Source organism: Crocodylus porosus, unplaced genomic scaffold (assembly GCF_001723895.1).
Source record: "Crocodylus porosus isolate Cpor-Errol unplaced genomic scaffold, CroPor_comp1, whole genome shotgun sequence".
In the NCBI taxonomy this organism is placed as follows: Eukaryota; Metazoa; Chordata; order Crocodylia; family Crocodylidae; genus Crocodylus; species Crocodylus porosus.
The window spans coordinates 38,798,750-38,818,697 of record NW_017728915.1 but is presented as its reverse complement, the minus strand read 5'-3'; the positions used below and the strand labels follow the sequence as shown (position 1 = coordinate 38,818,697).

At 44.2% G+C, this 19,948-nt stretch overlaps 1 protein-coding gene across 4 annotated transcripts in view; it reads left to right on the top strand.

The window, feature by feature from the left end:
* The window catches only part of GALNS (galactosamine (N-acetyl)-6-sulfatase), a 46,045-nt gene that overhangs the window by 380 nt on the left and 25,717 nt on the right, over positions 1–19,948 (top strand). For 2 of the 4 annotated variants that reach the window (XM_019536032.1, XM_019536031.1), the window contains exons 2-9: positions 2,541–2,664; positions 3,945–4,019; positions 5,370–5,472; positions 8,728–8,871; positions 11,078–11,144; positions 11,260–11,387; positions 12,202–12,341; positions 13,495–13,598. In XM_019536032.1, the coding sequence (XP_019391577.1) occupies positions 2,541–2,664; positions 3,945–4,019; positions 5,370–5,472; positions 8,728–8,871; positions 11,078–11,144; positions 11,260–11,387; positions 12,202–12,341; positions 13,495–13,598 (885 nt within the window). Of the gene's footprint in view, positions 1–2,540; positions 2,665–3,944; positions 4,020–5,369; positions 5,473–8,727; positions 8,872–11,077; positions 11,145–11,259; positions 11,388–12,201; positions 12,342–13,494; positions 13,599–19,948 lie in introns of those variants that run through there. The other 2 variants (XM_019536033.1, XM_019536034.1) reach the window with 2 other exon arrangements.

Genomic DNA, 19,948 nt, shown 5'->3' with positions numbered 1-19,948 from the left:
GGGAGGAGGGGCTGGGAATCACCCCTGGTGCTGGGGGGGTCTCATTCCCCTGTGTATGGGGGGCCTGGGGGCGAATGAGCAGAGATCGGGGCCGGGGGGTTGGACTGTCAAATGGGGACTGCCTCCTTACTGTCTTCTGGACCTGGGGTCAGGGCAGGTCGGACCCCGACCACAGTCTCAGCCACAGAGGTGGCCTCTAAGGATTGGCTGCTTCTCCTTGAGCCCCTTCCAGACTTTATGTACTAATGGTAAAGAAACAGAAAGAAATTCCTGGATCTCGTAGTTGCCGCCCCTGCAGCGGTGCGGCATGAGGTCAGTCCATGCAAAACCCAAAGTCTCGCAGTAAGAGGCCTGTAAGGGTTTTGCTTCCCACCCACGAGCAGTCTTGCTGAAGAGGAATGGGGCCACTCGTGCACATTCAGTTAAGCGCGTGCACAAGTTTCTTTGCAATCAGGGCTCCCACACCTCCATAGTTTATCTAGCAGTCTATTCATAGACACCCTCGTGACTGATTGAGCAACCATCTTAGGCAAATTATTCCAGTGACCGACTGATCACGCTCTCAGAAAATGGTTCCTGTTTTGGAGCTTGAATGTCTCATGCTGCTGCTACTCGATATCCCAACCGTGACCTCTTCAAATAAATGTCGTCACCTTTGAAGCATCCCAGTCAAGCCTTATCCACACAACGCTGAGTCTACGCTAGTGACAGCTCAGGGCGTAGCTTATGAGAATAGGGAAAGTCAAGCCGGCTGTGTTTGCTGAGGTTTCACAGTTAAAATGCAAACGTAGCAACCCTAAAGCCTTCAAAGTGAATCCAGAAACAAAAAAGAAACTGATGTTATTCATTTCCTGTGTCCGAGCAGAAAACACACTGAATAAATCAGGAGCAAAAGCAACCGCAGGTGAAACACAGTCTCCTTCTTAGGCACTTAATCACATAACTAAATTACTAGTCATTTGGCAATGTCTCCAGGTTTTTTCTCTTCCAATCCCATCTTTATTCCCTCAGATCCATGCTTGGTGCAAGTATATTGTACATAGCTTCTTCAAGACGCTTAAAACAAAGTGAGGGTGCATGAGGGACAGAAGAGGTGTGCCCAACTCAGCTCTCTCCTGGCTGGCTCCACTATGACAGTTCAATGTAGGGATAACAACACCATATTTGCAGAGTTTTTGCCCCCCTTTGCAGTTGGCTGATTTCATCGGCCAGGCTGTACAATCCTCCAGCTTCTGCCCTGCATTCCAGCCATCTGCCCAGCAGCTTCCCACTCCGAATTATTTTTCCCCAAGTGAATCTTGTAATTTTCTGATGGAAAGACCTCTGAGACAGGGATAATCTCTTCCAATGTGTTTGCGCAGCACCAGGCATAATTATGCATGGATCCCAATAGGAGCCTGCGAACGTGGCAGTAATATAAATAATAAATTCCCGGGTGCCTCTGCTCCCTTCCCTGATTTTTCTGTAATTCCTTTGCTTCCTGCATTTGTGTCAGAATTTGATCAACGTACAACTCTTTCCTCCTTCCTTATAGCTAGTAAAGATGCTGAACGACGGAGAACATGGCATTGACCCCTGCAGAACTCCTCTTAATTCGACTTCTTGGTTTTATGTTGTACCATTTAATTGCTCTCTCTTCACAATCCATCAGCCAGCTCTGTACCTGTTCCACAACATTCTCTTCCAAGCTGCATCATTCTGATACCTCTATTAGACTCTCAAGCGGGACTACACTAAAAGCTTTCTCAAGACCTAGATAGATTATGCCCTGTGTTTCAATTGCCCACCTGACACACAACTGAATTAAAGAAGCTGTTGAGTTTCCAAGGCACAATATCATCTTTATGAAACCATAGTGCTTAAGTGCTCATTAAGTTGTTGTCTTCTAGGAGCTTATAGCTTGAGTCACTTATTTTTATTTGCTTCCGTATTATTTTTCAGTGCCGAAATTAGGCAAATGGGTTGGTAATTTTCTAGAGTTCCTAGGCAGGAGCTACGTAGTCACATTGCTTGAGATAAAGGCTTGGAGCCGCGCCGTGGTGAGCCTATCAGCCTGCAGAGTGAAGTGATGATGAGGGTGAGGACAGCATGCTTCTTTCAATAGTTTTGCTTTAAAAAACTCTGGTGTCCTTGTTCCTCCTTTTGACCTAGCCTTTCACCGAGCACTTCTGACTGGCTGTGTACAATCGTTTAAAAGGTGGGGATAGGATAGGGGGCCTTATGACCAAGAGAATGGAGGAGGGCTGAAGGGGCTGAGTTTTTGCTTCTGGCTTAGTGATAGATTTATTGTGGGGAACTATTGGTGAGTCACTCAATCACTTTCTCTCTATCTGTCAATGGACATCATAATGGCTCTCTGTTTCATGGGGGTAGTGAGGATAAATTCAGGTCGTGTGTGCGAGGTGCCTGTATACAGTGATGACTTAGCCTGTATATGGGTGAATTAACCTAAAAAAAGCAAAGCTGGTCCGGATGGCAGTACAGTAGTTTATGCAGAGGTCGAGCTGTTCTCACATCCTGTCGGTGCTTGCTTTCTGCAGATGGGCTGGGGTGATTTGGGAGCATTTGGAGAGCCTTCTGAAGAAACCCCTAATTTAGACCAGATGGCTGCAGAAGGGATGCTCTTCCCAAATTTCTACACTGCTAACCCTCTGTGCTCCCCATGTAAGTAAACTTCACTTTTAAACTAACATGTGAAATTGCCACCTTCTGAGAAAGTTGGGATGTTTGCCAGCATCTGACACAAGCTATTAACCAAAGCAGTGATTACCCTGAAGGCAGCACTGGGGTTTGATGCTTTGATCTTGTGTTTTGTTTCCTTATTTTATTCATTTAAGGGGGAAAAACGACATTCATCCATTTTGTACAAAGCAGTAATTTAGCCAGCAAAACACTCCAGTGAGAGACTTTCTCCTTTTTTTATTTATTTATTGCGTTTTAGCCCTATGGCCTCAGCCACAAAGATATTTTTGTCTTTAGGAAGCTGAGCAAAGTCATGTCTACACATGGGTTGAACAAAAAAGTTCACCCTGGGCCTGATTCTATTTTACACAGCACTCCCACTGACTTTTCTACATGGAGCAACTTGGATTCCTGGCTGTCATTGTTGATGGTTAAGATGCTCAGAGAGAGCATAGAGAAGCAAAACCTTTCAGGTCTCCCGACATGCCAATTTTGCATCTTTGTCCCCAGTGCTGTTTTCTTTTTCTCATTTCCAGCCGACACGTGAAAAATAAAAGCAAACCCAAGAGCTTTCTTGCTGGGTTCCCTTTCAGGAAGCACATGGTTAAATGTTTTCAGGCCATCGAGATTCAGGAAAAGCACTGAAACACCTACCTAATCCATTGACAGCAGCAGGTCTTAAGTACATGTTTAAAAAGTTGAGCATCTGCTTAAATACTTTTCTGAGTTGGGGCCCTACTGTCTGTTGTGCTTTAGTTGGACATCTTCCTTTTCTGTTCACAGTAGGAGTAGATAAATGTTTGTGCCAAGGCAAGATAATCCACTTTAAATGAAGTGAATGACTGATTTATGTGAAGTGTCCACCCCCGGCTCACTGCTTTCTCCCTTCCCTAGAGGTTCTGTTGTTTAAAGGTGCTGGAGCAGAAGGGCTGCTGTGTTTCCTTCCATGAGGCACTTGTGTTTCAGCTGTGGGTAAAGTGCTTTCTGCACGTAAGGGCCCAGGTCCCAACCTCGTTCTAATGGGCACAGCTACATTAATTCCACTAGCATCACTTTGACTTGATGCTAGAGCAGTGAGATAAAATTTGTCACATAATCCAATGTAAGAGGTGAGGAACAGTAACATGGCAGTAGGCAATGGCAGGAAGTTCCTCCTAAGCAGCAGTCTACCTGTCCCCAGCCAAAATGTGATGCCACAAGGCTGACAGTCAGTACTAAACACTCTCTTTCTCTGTCCTCTGTTTTGCATGTTTTGTCTGCAGCCAGGGCAGCTCTGTTGACTGGCCGCCTCCCTATCAGGAATGGCTTCTACACCACAAATGCACATGCTAGAAATGGTAAGAACATTGGTGCCGCTTCTCCTAGACACGCACTTTCTCTACCTTTTCTATGCCTCTGCAGCAGGTGTTGCTAAAAATTGGGGGTTGGCGCTGTGCTTTTCCTTCATCCACCCTCCAAGAAGCACGTTTTCAGAGCAACACAAAGGGATTGGCATGCAGTGCCACTCCAGTTAATAGGAACAGGTGTGAGACTTATTGCTTCCTACTCTCGAAGCTGAAAAGGGAAAACATCTCCAAATGTTCCCATTAAATAAAAAGACTTAAGTTGAGTTGTTAATCTGTTTGCTTCTGCTGGCTGAGGAGATGTTTCCTTGCGCAGCCTAATTGACATTCAGTGAAAGAGGAAAGTCATGCTGGAAGTGGCATTAATGGGGTAGGTTAAGGAAAAGCTGTTGAAAACCCAATCATGTAGAAATAAAACCTTCTCAGCTAGTTAAGAATGGGCAGTTCTGTAGCACTTCACTGCCTGGAAAGAGAGCTTTCCCACAAAGGTCTTGAAGGAAGGTACCAACTCACATTGCGTTTGGGTTAATTTAGTTAGTGTCACTGGTTCCAAAGTAACGGGGGCGCTGAGACCACATTCACATGGACACACGCTTACAGCTGTGTATCAGTCCATTCAAATGTATTTGGGTGTCCCATAGCTAAATGATAGGGTGCTACAGCAGAGCAAGTAAAGGCACGTCACTGCAGCCTGAGCTGACTCAGCTCTCATGGGTAGCTTTGGAGGCCTGCAGATGTGCTGCCATTCTTGTTTCCTGCTGTGCCTGCCCTGACTGTTTGAGCCTACTGTGTGAGTAAGCTGGGATGAAGCATTGATCTTTTCACCTAGTAAAGCGAGGGTTATCTTACCACGAATACGTGAGGGGCTCTGTTTGGGATCTGCCAGTGCACTTTGGGTGTTTCCGTATTCTTACATTTATCCTTTGATTTATAAGAAGCCACAAATTCTATATGTTTCCAGGCAGTTTGGCAGAAGTAAGTCTCACTGCCCCATTTGAGCCCTCTGGCATTCACTGTCCTCATGGCCACTCCTTTCCGAGGGACCTGTATCCTTAAATCAGCCAACAACAGCTGGGTTCAACCCCTGGTTCTGAATGTTGGTCACAGTGTGGAGCAGTTTGAAAGGCTCCCTTTTCTGTGATGGCAGAATTGCTGAGGGAGCTTGGCCTCATTACTTCCTGGCTTGGGAGAGTTGAATCCACAAAAACAGTGTTGGTGGCTCATCCAACCAGGCCCAGTTTCCGGTCAAGTTAAATGATGCTTCTGATGAGTGGCTAAAAGCTTTCATGGCCTGCTTTCCAATGTGAGTGAAGAGTCAAAAATCCATGGTTTTGTTTTGCACAGCCTACACACCACAGGAAATAGTAGGGGGAATCCCAGATTCTGAGCTACTGCTTCCAGAGCTGCTGAAGAAAGCAGGATATGTCAATAAGATCATTGGCAAATGGTAACCTTGTTTTGAGTTTCTTGCTTTGTGTGTGTGCGTATGTGTGTGCATGCACCTGTGTGTGTTTAATGTGAAGGGGCAGTGGGAAAATCAGCTTGCAAAAACTTGTTTCAAGCACAGATGTCTGTCTCTTGAAATCCATGCAAGATCTTCCCCCCTGCTGTGATTAATTTCAGAATTGAGTGCTGTCATTATTAAAGTAAAAGCCTCAACCCCTTGTGCTCTCATCCGTGCTCCACAATGCACTTATTTTCATCAACAGTCACCACGATGTTCTGTTGGAGTATGTCGCTAATACCCAACAATTTATTTTACATCGATTCTCTGGAGATGCATTTGACTCCTACACTGCAATCTTTCTTTGGTGTTTTGGGGGGTAGCAACTTGTTGAGGTAGAAATAAGGTTGCAACCTGTAAGGGCTAACAGGCTGATATTAGGGCTATGCAAAAGAGTGGCCTAGCCTAGGAAAGCAAATGGAGAGAGTTAAGAGCAGAGACCAGAGCAAGCTTTATGCCAAGGGTTTTTAAAACATTCTGGATATGATCCTGTTCTCATTGGAGTTTTGTCACTGGCTTTGACTTTTATGGGTGCAGGACAAGGTCTTGGCAAAGAAAACATCAGAACATAAGCAGTCGGGCCAGTGGCCTATCTAGCCCAGTATCATGTCTCCAACGATGGCAGAAATGGAAATCTTGGAGGGAGAACATGGAATTGGACATGTTGAGAGTGACCTGCTCCTTGTTCATTATCCTTCCTGGCATCCAGCATTACTGGCCTAGGGATGCCAAAAAACCCATCTCTGACTGTTCTGTTCAGCACCTATTAGTAGATCTAAGAAGGACTTCTGGAAATAATTCTTATTGATCATGGTAGTGAGGTAGAGTGCCTGGCACCTGTAAAGGCAAGCTGGGGTAGGAAAGAAGCGTCTGAGACACTCGGGCCAGCTAATGCAATTGCCTTCTTTGGAATTGCTGGTGCAGTTGTTAGAGAAGCTACTGGGCGTAGCGTGTGTGAATTTCAATAAGGAACTTGAGTGGTGTGATGAGTCCCATTGGGTTTCTAGGTCACTGCGCTGGTAATTCACAATTCAGCATAGTGCTGTAATAAATAAATGCATAAATAATAACATCAAAGCTGCATAGGTACAAGTCTGATACTGCTGGGTTCACAAACAAAATCTGAATACAGAGACCTTCCGGAGGCAGCAGTATCTGGGGAGTGGGGTAGTCCTGTATGGGACAGTAATGGGATCTATATTATTTTACAATTTCATTAACGGGTTAGAGAAAGGTGTTGATTGAATTGCAATTGAATTTGCCAGTACCAGAGAAATCATGGGGAAAACAAACTAACCTAAAACAGTGAATTATTTATTAGCACAAATCCAAGTGGCAAAGTGGCCAGGAAAATTCAGATCAGTGAGCTGAATGCAATGAGATGGAGTTCGGTACTAATAGATGTAAATTCATACACCTAGGGAAAGGAAATAAACAGCACGGATGCAGTTTGGTTCCAGACAGCTGTCTGGAAGGACCTGCAGGTGGTGGAAAAAAGCAGACTAGCTGTGAACTTGCAGTGCTGTGTCTTTGTGAAGCTAAGAATCATTGTATTGGGCAGGCCCCAAGACTTGTGTAGTGGAGTTGCCATCTCTGATGATTGTTAGCATCAGCTGTTTCTCAGAGGGGGTGCAAGAAACCCTGCGGCAGGCAGATGTGGGATACCATGTCCTCCATGAAAGTCTTTTCCTAATAGGGATAGGTTTCAGCCTGAAAACAGGTGGCATTATATCCCTCCTTTAAGTCCTTTTCAAATGTTTGGCTGGCATCCTGGGGCAGAAAGTCCAGTCTGGCTATGCCTTGTGTGAGGTGGGGGGAAAGGTATTTTCTTTGCTCAGCTTAAACTTGTTGCCTTTCAGATCCAATGAATGTCCCCTTACCCTTGTGCAGTAAAAGGAGGAGAACGGAAGTATGCAGCCTACCCATCCTCCAAGTGATTGATTGGTGTGCTTTCTCGTTTCCTCTGTTCAACTCTTGTAAAGTCATCTGCCCCTTCTTTTCTCTCTCTCTGCATAAGAGTTTTTTCTGTTCTCCTAATCCTTGTGAAATGAGTGTGTGTGTGTGTGTGTGTGTGTGTGTGTGTGTATTACGGGGGGGAAGGAGGGGTTCCCACGTGTAAAACTGGAGACAAAGGTTTTACTTTACCCAGCCAAGGTAAGCACAGCAGGAATGATGAGGTGAAGTGCAGCCCTGATGCACCCCCTGGGGTTACATCATGGATTGGTGTAATCCAGCACATGCATTTCTGGCTCCCAGAGTTCAAAGAATATACAAAGGATGGCAATAAAAGAGACTGGGTTAAAGATGACAGCTCAGGGGAGGAGACTGAAGTAATACATTTATATTAGGCTAGAAATGTCTCCCGTAGAGACAGGGAGGGAATGACAGTTCCCTCAAATACCTTCTGGATAGCCTAAATGCAGGAAGTGAATTATTCACAGTCCTGGAACGTGAGGCTTGGGAATGAGCAGGAGCCTGGAGCCAAGGAAGGAGGGTCCAAGCTATACATTGGCACGAAGCTGTTCAGCAGAGCAGCAGCACGTGTTTTCTGTGTGTCTGTGCATTCTGCAGGCCTCATTCTCACTTAGGTTAGGGTTCGCTTTACTCCATTCTGTAACACAAATGCTTTCTTAAACTAAACTTAAATGCAGCTAACAATTGCACGGGTTTTGTGGCTCCTATGTGCCTGAATACAGCAAAGATGCCTTGGTGCAGATCGTGCAGGCCCCAAGTGAATGTTATGTATATTTTTGCTGTGTGTTCTGGGTGGTGGAGCAGACCCCACCTCTGCTGAGGGGACCATAGTGAAGATGGCATGAGAGAAGATGTTAATAGGAAGGAACTAGAAAAAAGCAGAGGCCGTTTGTCTCCAGCAGTCTCTCAACTATGGATTAACTCTTGCAGGCAGCTCTGTGTGGACTCAGGAGTGTCTGTCTATGTTCATTTGCACTCAAGAGCATAGAAGAAAGTAGTATTTAATGGAAGGCAAGATGCATGAGGGGAATTGGACTAAATGGAGACTCTGGAATAGTGGCAGGGGCTTCTATACTTATATTACCCGCACCCATTGCTTAGTCACTGATTTGTCTGAAACTGCTAAAATATTCCTCTGATGTCGCTGGAAGATTTTCTTGCCATATGGTGCTTGTTTTCTCCTTGTCAATGGACTCCTGAGCTCTGTGTGTGTTTTGTTCCTAGGCATCTGGGTCACAGACCCCAATTCCACCCTCTGAAGCATGGGTTTGATGAGTGGTTTGGGTCCCCGAACTGCCATTTTGGACCGTACAATAACAAGGACTTCCCAAACCTCCCTGTGTATAGGGACCAAGAAATGATTGGCAGGTATTTCATCCCTTTACTCCCCAGCTCATTTGTCAGAAAAGATTTGAAGGTTACTGGCACCTTCTTTTCTTTGCTTTCTCTGCTGTCTGTGCTCTACTGGAGGATAAGGTTTGCACAGCAAGCTGCCTTCAGCTAGGAAGAGATGGGGAAAATACAGAAGCTTCTGAGTCAGGCAAAGCTAGAACACCATGGCTTGGTTCGATGGGTAACAGTTCCCAAAATCCTGTCTGTGCAGTGAGCTGTTGAGCCAGCCAGGCCCTAAGGCTGAGCTGGTTCACTTACCATTGCAACTTACCCCAGGGCTTTTCCTAGCATCCCTGCAGAGTTGCCAGGTGTATAGAGTAGGCAATCCCAGAATTGTTAATGTAGAAACCCGTTGCCCTTCACACACCAGTGAGATACAGCCCATCCTGACGTCTAGCCCAAGCACAAAATCTTCCTACCTACATGGCAAACACTCCAAACCTGATTCCTGAGGGTAAAAACCTCTTGGACACTCTCCTATTAAAAAGCCCTGCTTTGTTGGCTAAAGGCTATTGCAAACTTACCTGGTTCGTATGCTGCTCAGGCCATCTCTGTTTTCAAGGGAGGAGAGCTGGGTCCCCCTGAACAGAGACGGCCTACACTGAGCCGTGTAAGGCCCAGGTGAGAACTTGCAACAGCCTTACCCAAAGAAGTGGGGCTTCTTATACAGTTCCCAGAAGGGTTTTATTCTCAAGTATCAGGTTTGGAGCATGTGGGTAGGAGGGTTTTTGTGCTCAGGCTAGAAGTCAGGATGGGCTGGTTTGTGAAGCACAGTTTTGGCAATTCACAGCACTTGTTCCTGGGCTGGATTTATCAGCCTCTTTTTCCATTTGCAGACATAGCTCCTTACTTAGAGGGATGCACGCACAGTGATATACATGCAGGGTGAGGAAATGAGCTCCTGAGTTATGCGTCCGACTCTAACATTGTTTTTCCATAGCGAAAGGGCGTCATAGTGCTTACCAGTGTTTTTGAAGAGCTCCCAGGTGCTTCATCGCTGCTAGGCTTTACCATGAACTCTTCAGTTACTGCCTGCTGGAACCATGGCATGTGTTCCTATCTCAAAAATTGACTTTGAAGCCTCGCTGCTTCAGTGCTGGGCTTCTGCATGGCATCTCACTGGGATTATCAAGCACTCTGGCTCCTGCTGCTATTTAGGAGACTTATGGGAGTGCCCAGGATACCATAACATGCCAGAGCTTTTGACTATTCAAACAGGGGCACTGTGCCAGTGATGGGTTGCTCACAGGGCAGCTAAGTTCAAGGTAGAATATTAGTGTAGAGGGTTGTAGTAGTCCAGAGAGCCAAGAACTTTCTGCAGGTGTTCACAGACTGCAGATAGGCTGCTGCTGTTTTAGACACTCTTACAGGAGCCCGTACAAACGTGCCTGAAAGATTCCTTATGCTGATTCCTCTCTGCTGCCTCTTGGGAGCCAGTGCCAGTCATAGCTGCAGAAATTTTTGTTTTCTTCATTCCTATTTGCAAATAACCCTTTCTATATTGACATTCCCACCATAGCCTCCAAGCTTACAGCCTGTATCTTTCTAGCCTGCTGTCTTCAGAACGCATCTTCTCCTGTTCCTTTTCTCTAGTGCTCCCTCCAGGTTTTTTTCCCCTTGCCTTTTGCTTAATATAGCATACCGAAAATTTAAAAACAACATGTCCCAATTTCAAGGGTGCTTGGGAGCCTGAGTCTTATAGTGAACTTTACAGGTTGTTGAAAATGTTATCCATAGACTGCATAGCCCTGTAGAAAGGGGAATTGGGTATTCATGTGGGTTTTTTTTAATGGAATATCCCTGTTTATCTTATTTATCCCTGTTTTAAGAGTGGACCAAGACTTTGAGCTGTGTTTTGTTGAATAGTTATCTTTAATTATTCAGTAAGATACTGTGCAATAGGAAACAAACCCGTTGGCTCGGGTGCATGCAGATCTTGCATGTCTTCACTTAACTTTGGTCTTCTCCTTAATAAGGTTTTGCTGCTCATGCCTGTCATAAAAGCATAATTAAGTTTTTTTTTGTTTCCAAAGAGAATTGGCTGGCTACAAATGTTATGATACTGCCTTTTAGTTGAGTAACAGTGACCTGCCTCTGTAAGTAATGGGGAAGAGAAGCCCTTTTGTTCTGCACTCCTCAGGTACTTGATTCTCCGTCCCTCCCCCCCCATTTCTATTTTAAGATATTACGAAGATTTCAAAATTGATCTGAAGACAGGAGAGGCAAACTTAACTCAGATCTACTTAAAGGTATTGTGCATTTTAATAGGGGTTTATAACCCACAATCATTTTATGTTTCTTCTCATGAAGTGTTTAGATGGCAGAGACTGTTTCTGTTAAGTTAATTTTTATTATCATTTGCAGGAAGCTCTTGATTTTATTAACAGGCAGCAAGCCAGTCAACAGCCTTTCTTTCTGTACTGGGCAATTGATGCTACTCATGCGCCTGTGTATGCCTCCAAAGATTTCTTGGGCACTAGCCAGAGAGGGCTGTAAGTCACTTTTTGTTTGATTTATACCTGCTGCGGTACAACTTCTTACTAGACTTGAGAACATAGACTGCTGCTTGTTTGTGTATGTGTCCTGAAGTGCAAACCCATACATTGATGAGCCTGGTATTTGATTCAAGTTTTTGCAAAGGATTTTGCTGAGGCTGATTTCCAAGATGTTTGTTATTATCTGAAATAAAAATATGGTGACAAATATGTGGGGAAGATTGACATTCCCTTGCCCATTGTGTGGGTATTGAAATGTTGTATATGGAAGGGATGCTTTGGGAAGGCTGCTGGTCTAGTGTTGATTAGTGCCTGGTTTAAAAGCTTGTAAATCGGCACAGCAAACAGGCTTTGTGTCTTGGAAACTTCAGTTTTCAGGAGGGGAAGGGTAGTCTTGTGCGTGTAGTGGGCCTCAGTTTTGAGATTGTAATTTCCACCTAGCATCTGTAAGCAAAATAATGTTGTTAGCCTCTAGCTCAGAGCAAAGTGGCCTTTGCTTATGTCTGGGAGCCATATGGTTTACTTTATCTCAGTTGCTGGTCTCTGTCCAAGAGTGGCTCAGATCTGAGCAAACTCAAAGGGCTCTAATATCTCAGAGAGGTTGCCTTCCACAGATAAGAGGCATAAATTATACAGTGACACTGGCAAACTTTCATTACCTACCTGATGGGTGGGTAAATTATTTCCCTCTCCAGCACAGGCATTAGTTGCGTATTCTAAAGATGCCGTGTTTTATTGTAATGCGTTACCTTGCGTTAAATTCTCCTTCCTTCTTCACCATCTTAAATGTTTATAACTGCTGCTTTCTCAGGTATGGAGATGCTGTGCGAGAAATTGATGACAGCATTGGAAAAATCCTAAAACACCTTCAGAAGCTGGGCATCAGCAAGAGCACATTTGTGTTTTTCACGTCTGATAATGGGGCTGCCCTCATTTCGGCTCCTAAACAGGGTAGGTGCGTAGAGGACAAAGCTCAGTTGGAGCTGGGAAACTCGGGCCCAGATTTGAACAGTCCCAGAGTTGGAAGACAGAGACTCCCATGTTGGGTTTTGGTTTAGCACCATTGAGGTTTGGAGAACTCTTTCTGAAGCTCAGACATGATCACACACAAGTCCCCTTCTGCCCCAGGCCCCAGTGCTGATGGGTAAGTGTTTTTATTTGGATTACAGTTATCCATCATTTAGCTGCCTGCTAGCCAGTTTTTACATCTATCACTTGTATTGTGCGTGCTGGAGGGAGATGTACAATGAACTTCTAAGCCTTCTATATTAGTTAATTAGGAAGACGAATTAGATCCCCATTTCCAAATGCATATCTGACTTCTGAATAGTTTATAAAAAATGCAAAAGTCCTGTCCTCTTCAGTTCTTAACGAAGAAACAGCAGGAGAAACAAGCGTTCCCTGTCATGAACAGGTTTTCTTCTCTTCACAGATTTCCTTTTTGTTTATAAATTTGTTTCCCTGAGGTACAGCCATTGCAAATTTGATCTTATAGCTTTTTGTCCTCTCTGTTTGGAGATCTGCAGTCCAGGAGCTACCAGGACATAAGGCTGTGAGGATCTTGAGTTCTAATCTCACTGACACTCTGTGACCCTGGGCAACCTTTCTGCTTTGTTCCTCCACTGGCTGAACTGCAAAGCTGGGGATGAAAGGAGTGTCGCTGCAAACCAGTCGTTGTCTCTGATCAGAGGTTTTTGGGGGAAACATAATGTAATCTTATTTGTCATCTTTATGTCTATATCATTTAAAACCCCTAAAATGTAAGGGGATACTAGAAAAATAACACATCAGTCTGGAAGATTTGACCTCCTTTGGACACAAGTGAGATTTAAGACTCTTAGAGTAAAACAAAATGGACAAAAATTTTATTGGTTTGTTTCATATTTGCAGTGACTGTTAATCGGTTTCTCCAGTACAGGAAAGTCCATCCTAAAACCTTATTTTAAAGGAAGGTAATCAAAGTAATGCCATGTGTGCCAATTAGATCATATTGATCAACAAAATAAAATTCTTTTAAAATGCTGGTTTCAGAAACTCCTATTTGGGACCCTTTTAAAATATGCTGTTGGCACCTCTTAATGTTTCTCAATTATCCTGTTTTTAGGGGGTAGCAATGGGCCTTTTCTATGCGGAAAACAGACAACGTTTGAAGGTGGCATGAGAGAGCCAGCTATTGCATGGTGGCCTGGCCGTATACCTGCAGGACAGGTGGGTGTCTGGTCCTAACAGTTTCAGGTGCAGTCTGAAGTCCCTTTTCTGTAAGCAAATAATTCCCATGGGTTATAGGCACATTTTGCCTATAAAAACTCTCAGTGAAATCTCTATGTCAGATTCTGGGGTCTAGCTCAAACAGAGTTGATTGATCTGTGCAGTGAATCAGTTAATTTCATTGTTGCCAATTTGCATGTAGAAGTATGTGATCAGGTTTTTTTTCCTGAACGCCAAGGGATTTGACTTTTCTGACCTTGTAGACTGTTTGATCCATCTGCTTGTGTTGGAACACTTTTTGTAGATTATATGTTTAAATATTCAGTAGGCCAGGGTGCACCTGCTACTTCTGTATGTCCACCTTTAGTGGGGAAGTATGCTGCCTGGATGCATTCTTTGTCCTGAAGTGTCAGGTGATGTGACCCTCACAGTCTTGCATTTGACCTGGGGAGGTGTTGCTGCTTCCTGTCTGCACACCAATTAAAATGATGCTCCCGATAAACTAATCCCCAGGTGCTAATAGCAGCCTGTACAGGAAATTGTCCAAGACTCGCTAAAGAAATGTTCAGTCAACTCTTCAGCAGACAACACTCCTGATGCATAAGAAGCATTCCCTCCTGTTTTCAGGGGTGTGGGGGGGTGTTATTTCCAGAAGGAAGAAATACTTGAGTTACTGGACTCTGTGCTGAAGATTGCAGAATATTCTTCTGGTCATGCAAGAGGCAAGGATTTCTTAGGGTGCTATCTCTTATTGAACCAACTATGTTGTTGGAATAAAGTTAGGCAAGCTTTTGAATGTAAAACATCCTTCCTCAGGACTCTAATTTATAGGAAGCTATATTCTGTTACAACAGCTTTATTATATTTTTTAGGAAGAACTTCATAATTATGAGGGTGTTTCAGCACTGGAACAGGTTACCTAAGGAGGCTGTGGAATTGCCATCTTTGGAAATTTTTAAGTATCAGTTAGACGAACACTTTACTGGCATGATTTAGACAAGGATGATCCTGCCTTGAGAGGGTTGGAGTAGATGTCCTCCTGAGGGCCCTGCCACTGATCTTTTCTATGATTCTGTGATTAAATCAGGACAAAGATAATTCACGGTGCATATTTAGTATGATGCTATCAGATAACACAACCTAAAATTTAGGGCACAAGAAGAGTTTTGGTTTTGTCATTTTAAAGGTTTTGTAAAGTCCAATAGGAATATTTTCATAATTGTTTTAATGAGAAATGAAAACAGTGTTTTTTGTTTGAATTTAAACCTTTCAGCAAAGTCTTTGCCAGCCAAACACGATAGCCTTGAATACAGCTTGAAACTGAAGTGGACTCCTGATTTCCATTGGCCGAAGCAAATAAAGTGCTGAAAGCAAATGTCTGTCAGAAATGGGGATAAGGAAATGCAAAATGTAAAATTCTTTCCCTTGTAATAACCCTAGGGTTAATAGGAGTGAGGAAACCATTTAACAGGAACATGACAAGGCCAGTCTGACGGTGATTTTGCGTGTGTGGTGTAGCAAGTTGCTGACATGGGAAGTATTCTCTGTTGTTCAGTGGGGCAGGTACCTAGTGCTTACAGTTGTAGGCAAAAGCTTAATCCTAGTTCTGAATTTTCGTGATCAACCATGTGTGTGCAGCAAAAAATGGGGCAGCTGAGTGTCATCAGGTACCAGAGGTATGTTCACAGGGCCTCCTATTCATCAAAGCACTTAATCACACAATTAACTCTAAGCCCTTGCTTACATCTTACAGGGCTGATCTGCACCTGGAGATCTGATTCTGAAGTAGATGCCCAAAGTTAAGCAGGCACTTCATTCCTCGCTTTTGTCCCCAGCTCAGGAGAGTGCCCAGTGGTTCCATGGAGGTGTTCGGCTTGGATATTTCCTGTTGGGGTTGAGGCTGCCTTGTAGAGCTATGGCCTATAATATGCAATGGAAGTGATACCCTGGGTGACCTGTAAATAAAATGTAGCTGGTATGAGCCAAAAATTGGTCTTGGAACTGAGGTTCCTGCATTCTGGTACCAGAACTGGTGTTGACCATTGGGGAGAGGTTCCATGTTACATTAGGCTTCTGGGCAGTGTTAGTCTACCATTGTCTTCTGTTACAGTGCCATGCAGGTGTGCTCTAGTACCTAGTCATTTCTCTGCAGCTGCCTTCTCTAGGCACAGGAGCTGAAGTGTCACAGAGTTCCTGCTACATTGTTCTTGTTTCTTTTCTATGCCATATGTGGAAGCTACAGACTTACGTCCTGCATTTGCAAATCAAACGTAATTTGCCTGTGTTTTTGGTTGCAAAAGATGGAAAATCTGCTTGAAATCTGCAAGCATGGTTTATTTTCAAAAGCAGTAGAGAAGCTTGAGTCTAGAGACCTAAAACAGATCTAGAAACTGAAGTCTACTCTAGACCTACAGAGCAGTGATGTTAGTTCCAGCCATGCTGGTGGTTTGTAATGCGGACAGGAGTCCACAAGGACCACTTAGTGGCTTTTTCTTGGAGGTGGCCAAACTGCTATGAGCCAGGGATAATTTTTGGTTCTTGTTGAGTGTGGAAGGTTGCATTCAAACCCACTGTTAAGTGTCTTCCACTATCCTGTTATTAGGCACTGGAGTTGCACAGTGCTTTAGCTGCCCCATACAATAGGAACCAGTTCTTTGCTGGGAAGCTTGTAACATTAATGGTGGTCAGCAGTGTGCTTTCATTCTTCCCAAACAGGAGCCTTCTGTGTTGTACTAGGCCTGTTTGTTGCAAGGGACAGGAATGGTACGTAGAAGTTTATAAAGAAAAGCAAGTGGCAGGATTGTGGCTGCTTCTGCTAGCAGCCAGCAGAGCCAGCTGATTTACAGCTGGGATCTAGAGGCAGGGGATGCTGCAGGAGTCTGCTGTTCCTGTTGGTCTCAAAATCCATTTGCTTTGGGCCCCCCGTTTGGCACGTTTATTCACACGCAAACACCCTTTCTGTAGTTTCCTTCCCCTGGCTGTATTTTCCAGGTGAATTCATAACAAGCCAACATTTTAAACATTCCCCGCATCACGTCTGCCTTCTGGAAGGATCCAGCTAGAAGAAATTCATATTCTGCTGGTATTTGAATGCTTCTCCTACTCTCTGTCTGTGCTTCCCCCCCCTCCCGTCCTCCCTCTCCCCCACCCCCAGTTCCTGCTCCCTGAAGGAGAAAAGAACATATCAACCCAAAGACAGCATTGCAACCTTTTCTTCACTATCTCCCGTGGGGCGCAAATTGAAATTGAATTAGACAGGGATATCAGGTCTGCTCGCTGTGATAACTGTAAAAGGATTTTATTTAAAAACACCCTGACATTTGTTCACCCAGTTTCAAATATTTAGCTTTCCTCCTTTCCATTCCTGGCGGGGGCGACTTTATTAATTGTCGCCTTTGATTCAGAGTTAAAGCTTGAAAGGGCTGATAACAGCAGTGGTGACTATTTCTTCCTGCGACGTGGCCCACAGCAAAAGGATTTCATTTTCTTAAAGACGGTGTGTGTACACCGAGAGTTTATTAAAAAAAAAAGGGGGGGGGGAAGGGAGGAGGGGGAGCTGTTTTTACGTGCGTAATACCGGCTGTTCCTTACTGATACGAGGAATATCTGATCTCACTCTTTTTTTTATATATTATTTATTTTCTCTGGGCTGTTACTCTCTCTGGATTTTTATTTTTCTTTTTGAAAAAAAAATGGGAAAGGTGACTGGAATGAAAGAGTGCTGTTGACAGGAGAAAATGGTAATTTTTTTATTTTTCTCTGAAAATACTTCAAAGATTATATAAATATTAACCTTTTTCTTTTCTTCTTTTTTTCCTCAATGCGGTGCTGCAGAGCACAGATAAATCCAAGTGGCTGTGGCATGGGCATTTAATTTTCTTAAGACGTTTTCTCTGCTTGGAAGGACGTTGTCTGAGACCATGAACGTAATTGGATGATTAAAGAGAGTCATCTACATCTGGTTATGCTTAAAAAGGGCCAGTACAGCAAGTCGGTGGTGGCCCCATAGGGCTGTCATAATGCAGGGTATAAAGGAGGGAATAGCAGAGATGTGGGTCTCAGCCTGCCTATTGCTCTCGCTGACTCTTAGCCTATGGATCGAAGGGAGGGGATTGAAGTGACAACATGAAAAGTGATTTCTGGATTTGTCTTAAACTGTTAAAGCCTAATTACAAAATGTCTTAAATACCAGTGATCCTTTTGGTTCCTGATGCTGAAGGAGCACATGAAGAGTGGGCATGTTAATAACTACTTCATCTGCCAGATACCCTCTTTATTAACTGCTCAGCTCCTAAGCTTGGCAAAGCGTCCAGATGCGTGGAGCAGATCAGGCTTGTCAGCATCCAGCTGGATATATTCTTTGAAAGAGGAGAACTTTCCTTGTGCCCACTTGCAGTGCATACAGCTCTTTCCAAAGTGCACATGCCAGACAAGCAGTCTACTCAAGGTCTATTCCTGCACACTCTCCATGGTCCCTGGCTAGTGCCTGCTACCATGAGTAGCCTCACCAGTGACATGGCCTGGCGTGAAGTGTTTGTAAGGATTGGCCTTTCCTTTGGCATGGAAGAGTGGGAGGCATGGCTACTCTGTCACAGGGGGTTGGCAAAAGAGAGCTCACCAGCCAAGCTGCATTTTGAAAAGAGGGAGATTGCTTGGAGCAGAAAGGGGGGACCCTTCAAAGCATTAGGACAACCAGTCAATTCCAGAAGGAGGTCTAGAATTTCAACAAAAGGTTTGCTTTCCCTTAGCAGGGCCTGGGACCATCAAATGCCTGAGCTGATGTGCTGCAGAAATTCACTTATAATGTGATAAAGTTTTGATATAAGCTTTTTTGCATCACCTCTGTAGCAGGGCTTCTGTGAGTTAATAGCAGAAATACTGAAGAATAAAGCAGGATTTAGGGAGGGATGGTCATAGGTAGGGACCTACCTCGATCGTAGTTTCGCAGATTTTGTGAAAAACAGCATTTTCCGTGATTGCCAGAAAATCATGCATTGGCTGTGATTTCCCTGGGAAATGAACCAAAAAAAGCCAAAACAGTAGTGAGGTAGACTGAGTGATGCGCCCTCTGCCAATCATCTTGAAATGACCACAAAATCAGCTCTTTGGGCCATGAAAAACCCATGGTCTCACCATGATGTCAGTAGGTCTCCAGTCATAGCATTGTAACAGGTATATCAGTATTTCCCTGGCATATGGGCAGAACTTGTAAATCTGCCTAGAGTGGAAAAGGCAGCATTTTTCTCCACTTTATAAGTGTGCTGCATTGTACCAGATGAGTCCTCATCTTAGAACTTGCAGCATGGATGAAGAGGTTCTTCTGTGTCCCATCTGGTACTGACACATCTTAGAGCCGAGTGTGCGTTTGCTCACTTTTCACTTGACTGAAGATACCTGTTTGCGTAACGTTGGTTAATTCCATGTCCCGAGGGTTGTGATCATCTCTGAATGCAGTAACATGACCCAGAATGATCAAATGGCTTGTGGGGGAGAAATCAGTCGGAAGGAAACCCGTCAGTGCACAGATTGTATAGGATGAGCTGGTTTCCTTTTTTAAAAAATAAAAAAAATAAATGGGAGAGATCTTGAATATGGCTTCCAGTTAAAGTAGAAAACCTACAACAGGCTGCCAGAGCCAAAAACATTTCTCCACTAATAAAATGTACATTAAAAATACCCCAGGTCAACAGTCCTTGGATGGTCTCAGACTGATTCAGTCGGAAAACGAATCATCGTTTGCCTAAGGAAATGGGGTAGGGCAGTGAGCCTCTCTAAATTGTGTGCATGGATATTGGATGAAATGTGGGGGAAAGGGAATCAACACCAATGTCACAGATTTGATCCCCAGTTGGACTAGATCAGTGGTTTTTAACCCTTTTTTTTCATTCGTGGACCCCTAAAAAAGTTTGAATAGAGGTGCAGACCTCCTTGAATGGTAAGTGTGGCTATCCGCATATATATATATATTATTTCTGATTGATCTCAGGCATCTTTCACAGACCTTTTAGAAGTAGTCTGTGGACCCCCGGGGATCTGCAGACCGCAGGTTGAAAACCACTGGACTAGATGATCGCTTGAGGTCGCTTGCAGCCTGACTTCTCAGTGATCTAAGAAATCAAAGGAGAAGTTTAACAGAGAGAGTGAGATCCATAGGAAAAAATCCCATGAAAAGAGCAAGGACCTGTTTCAGCCCCAAGCAGCTTTGTAAACTACTTCCTTGGGAGCAGGACTGCGCTCCAAGCATGGCGTGTGGAAAGGCAGCGTTCAAAAAAGGGATTGGAAACAAGAATTAAGCCCCTAGGCTCATGTTTGCGTGAAAGGTCTTTGCAAATGCCTCTTCTGTTGTCTTG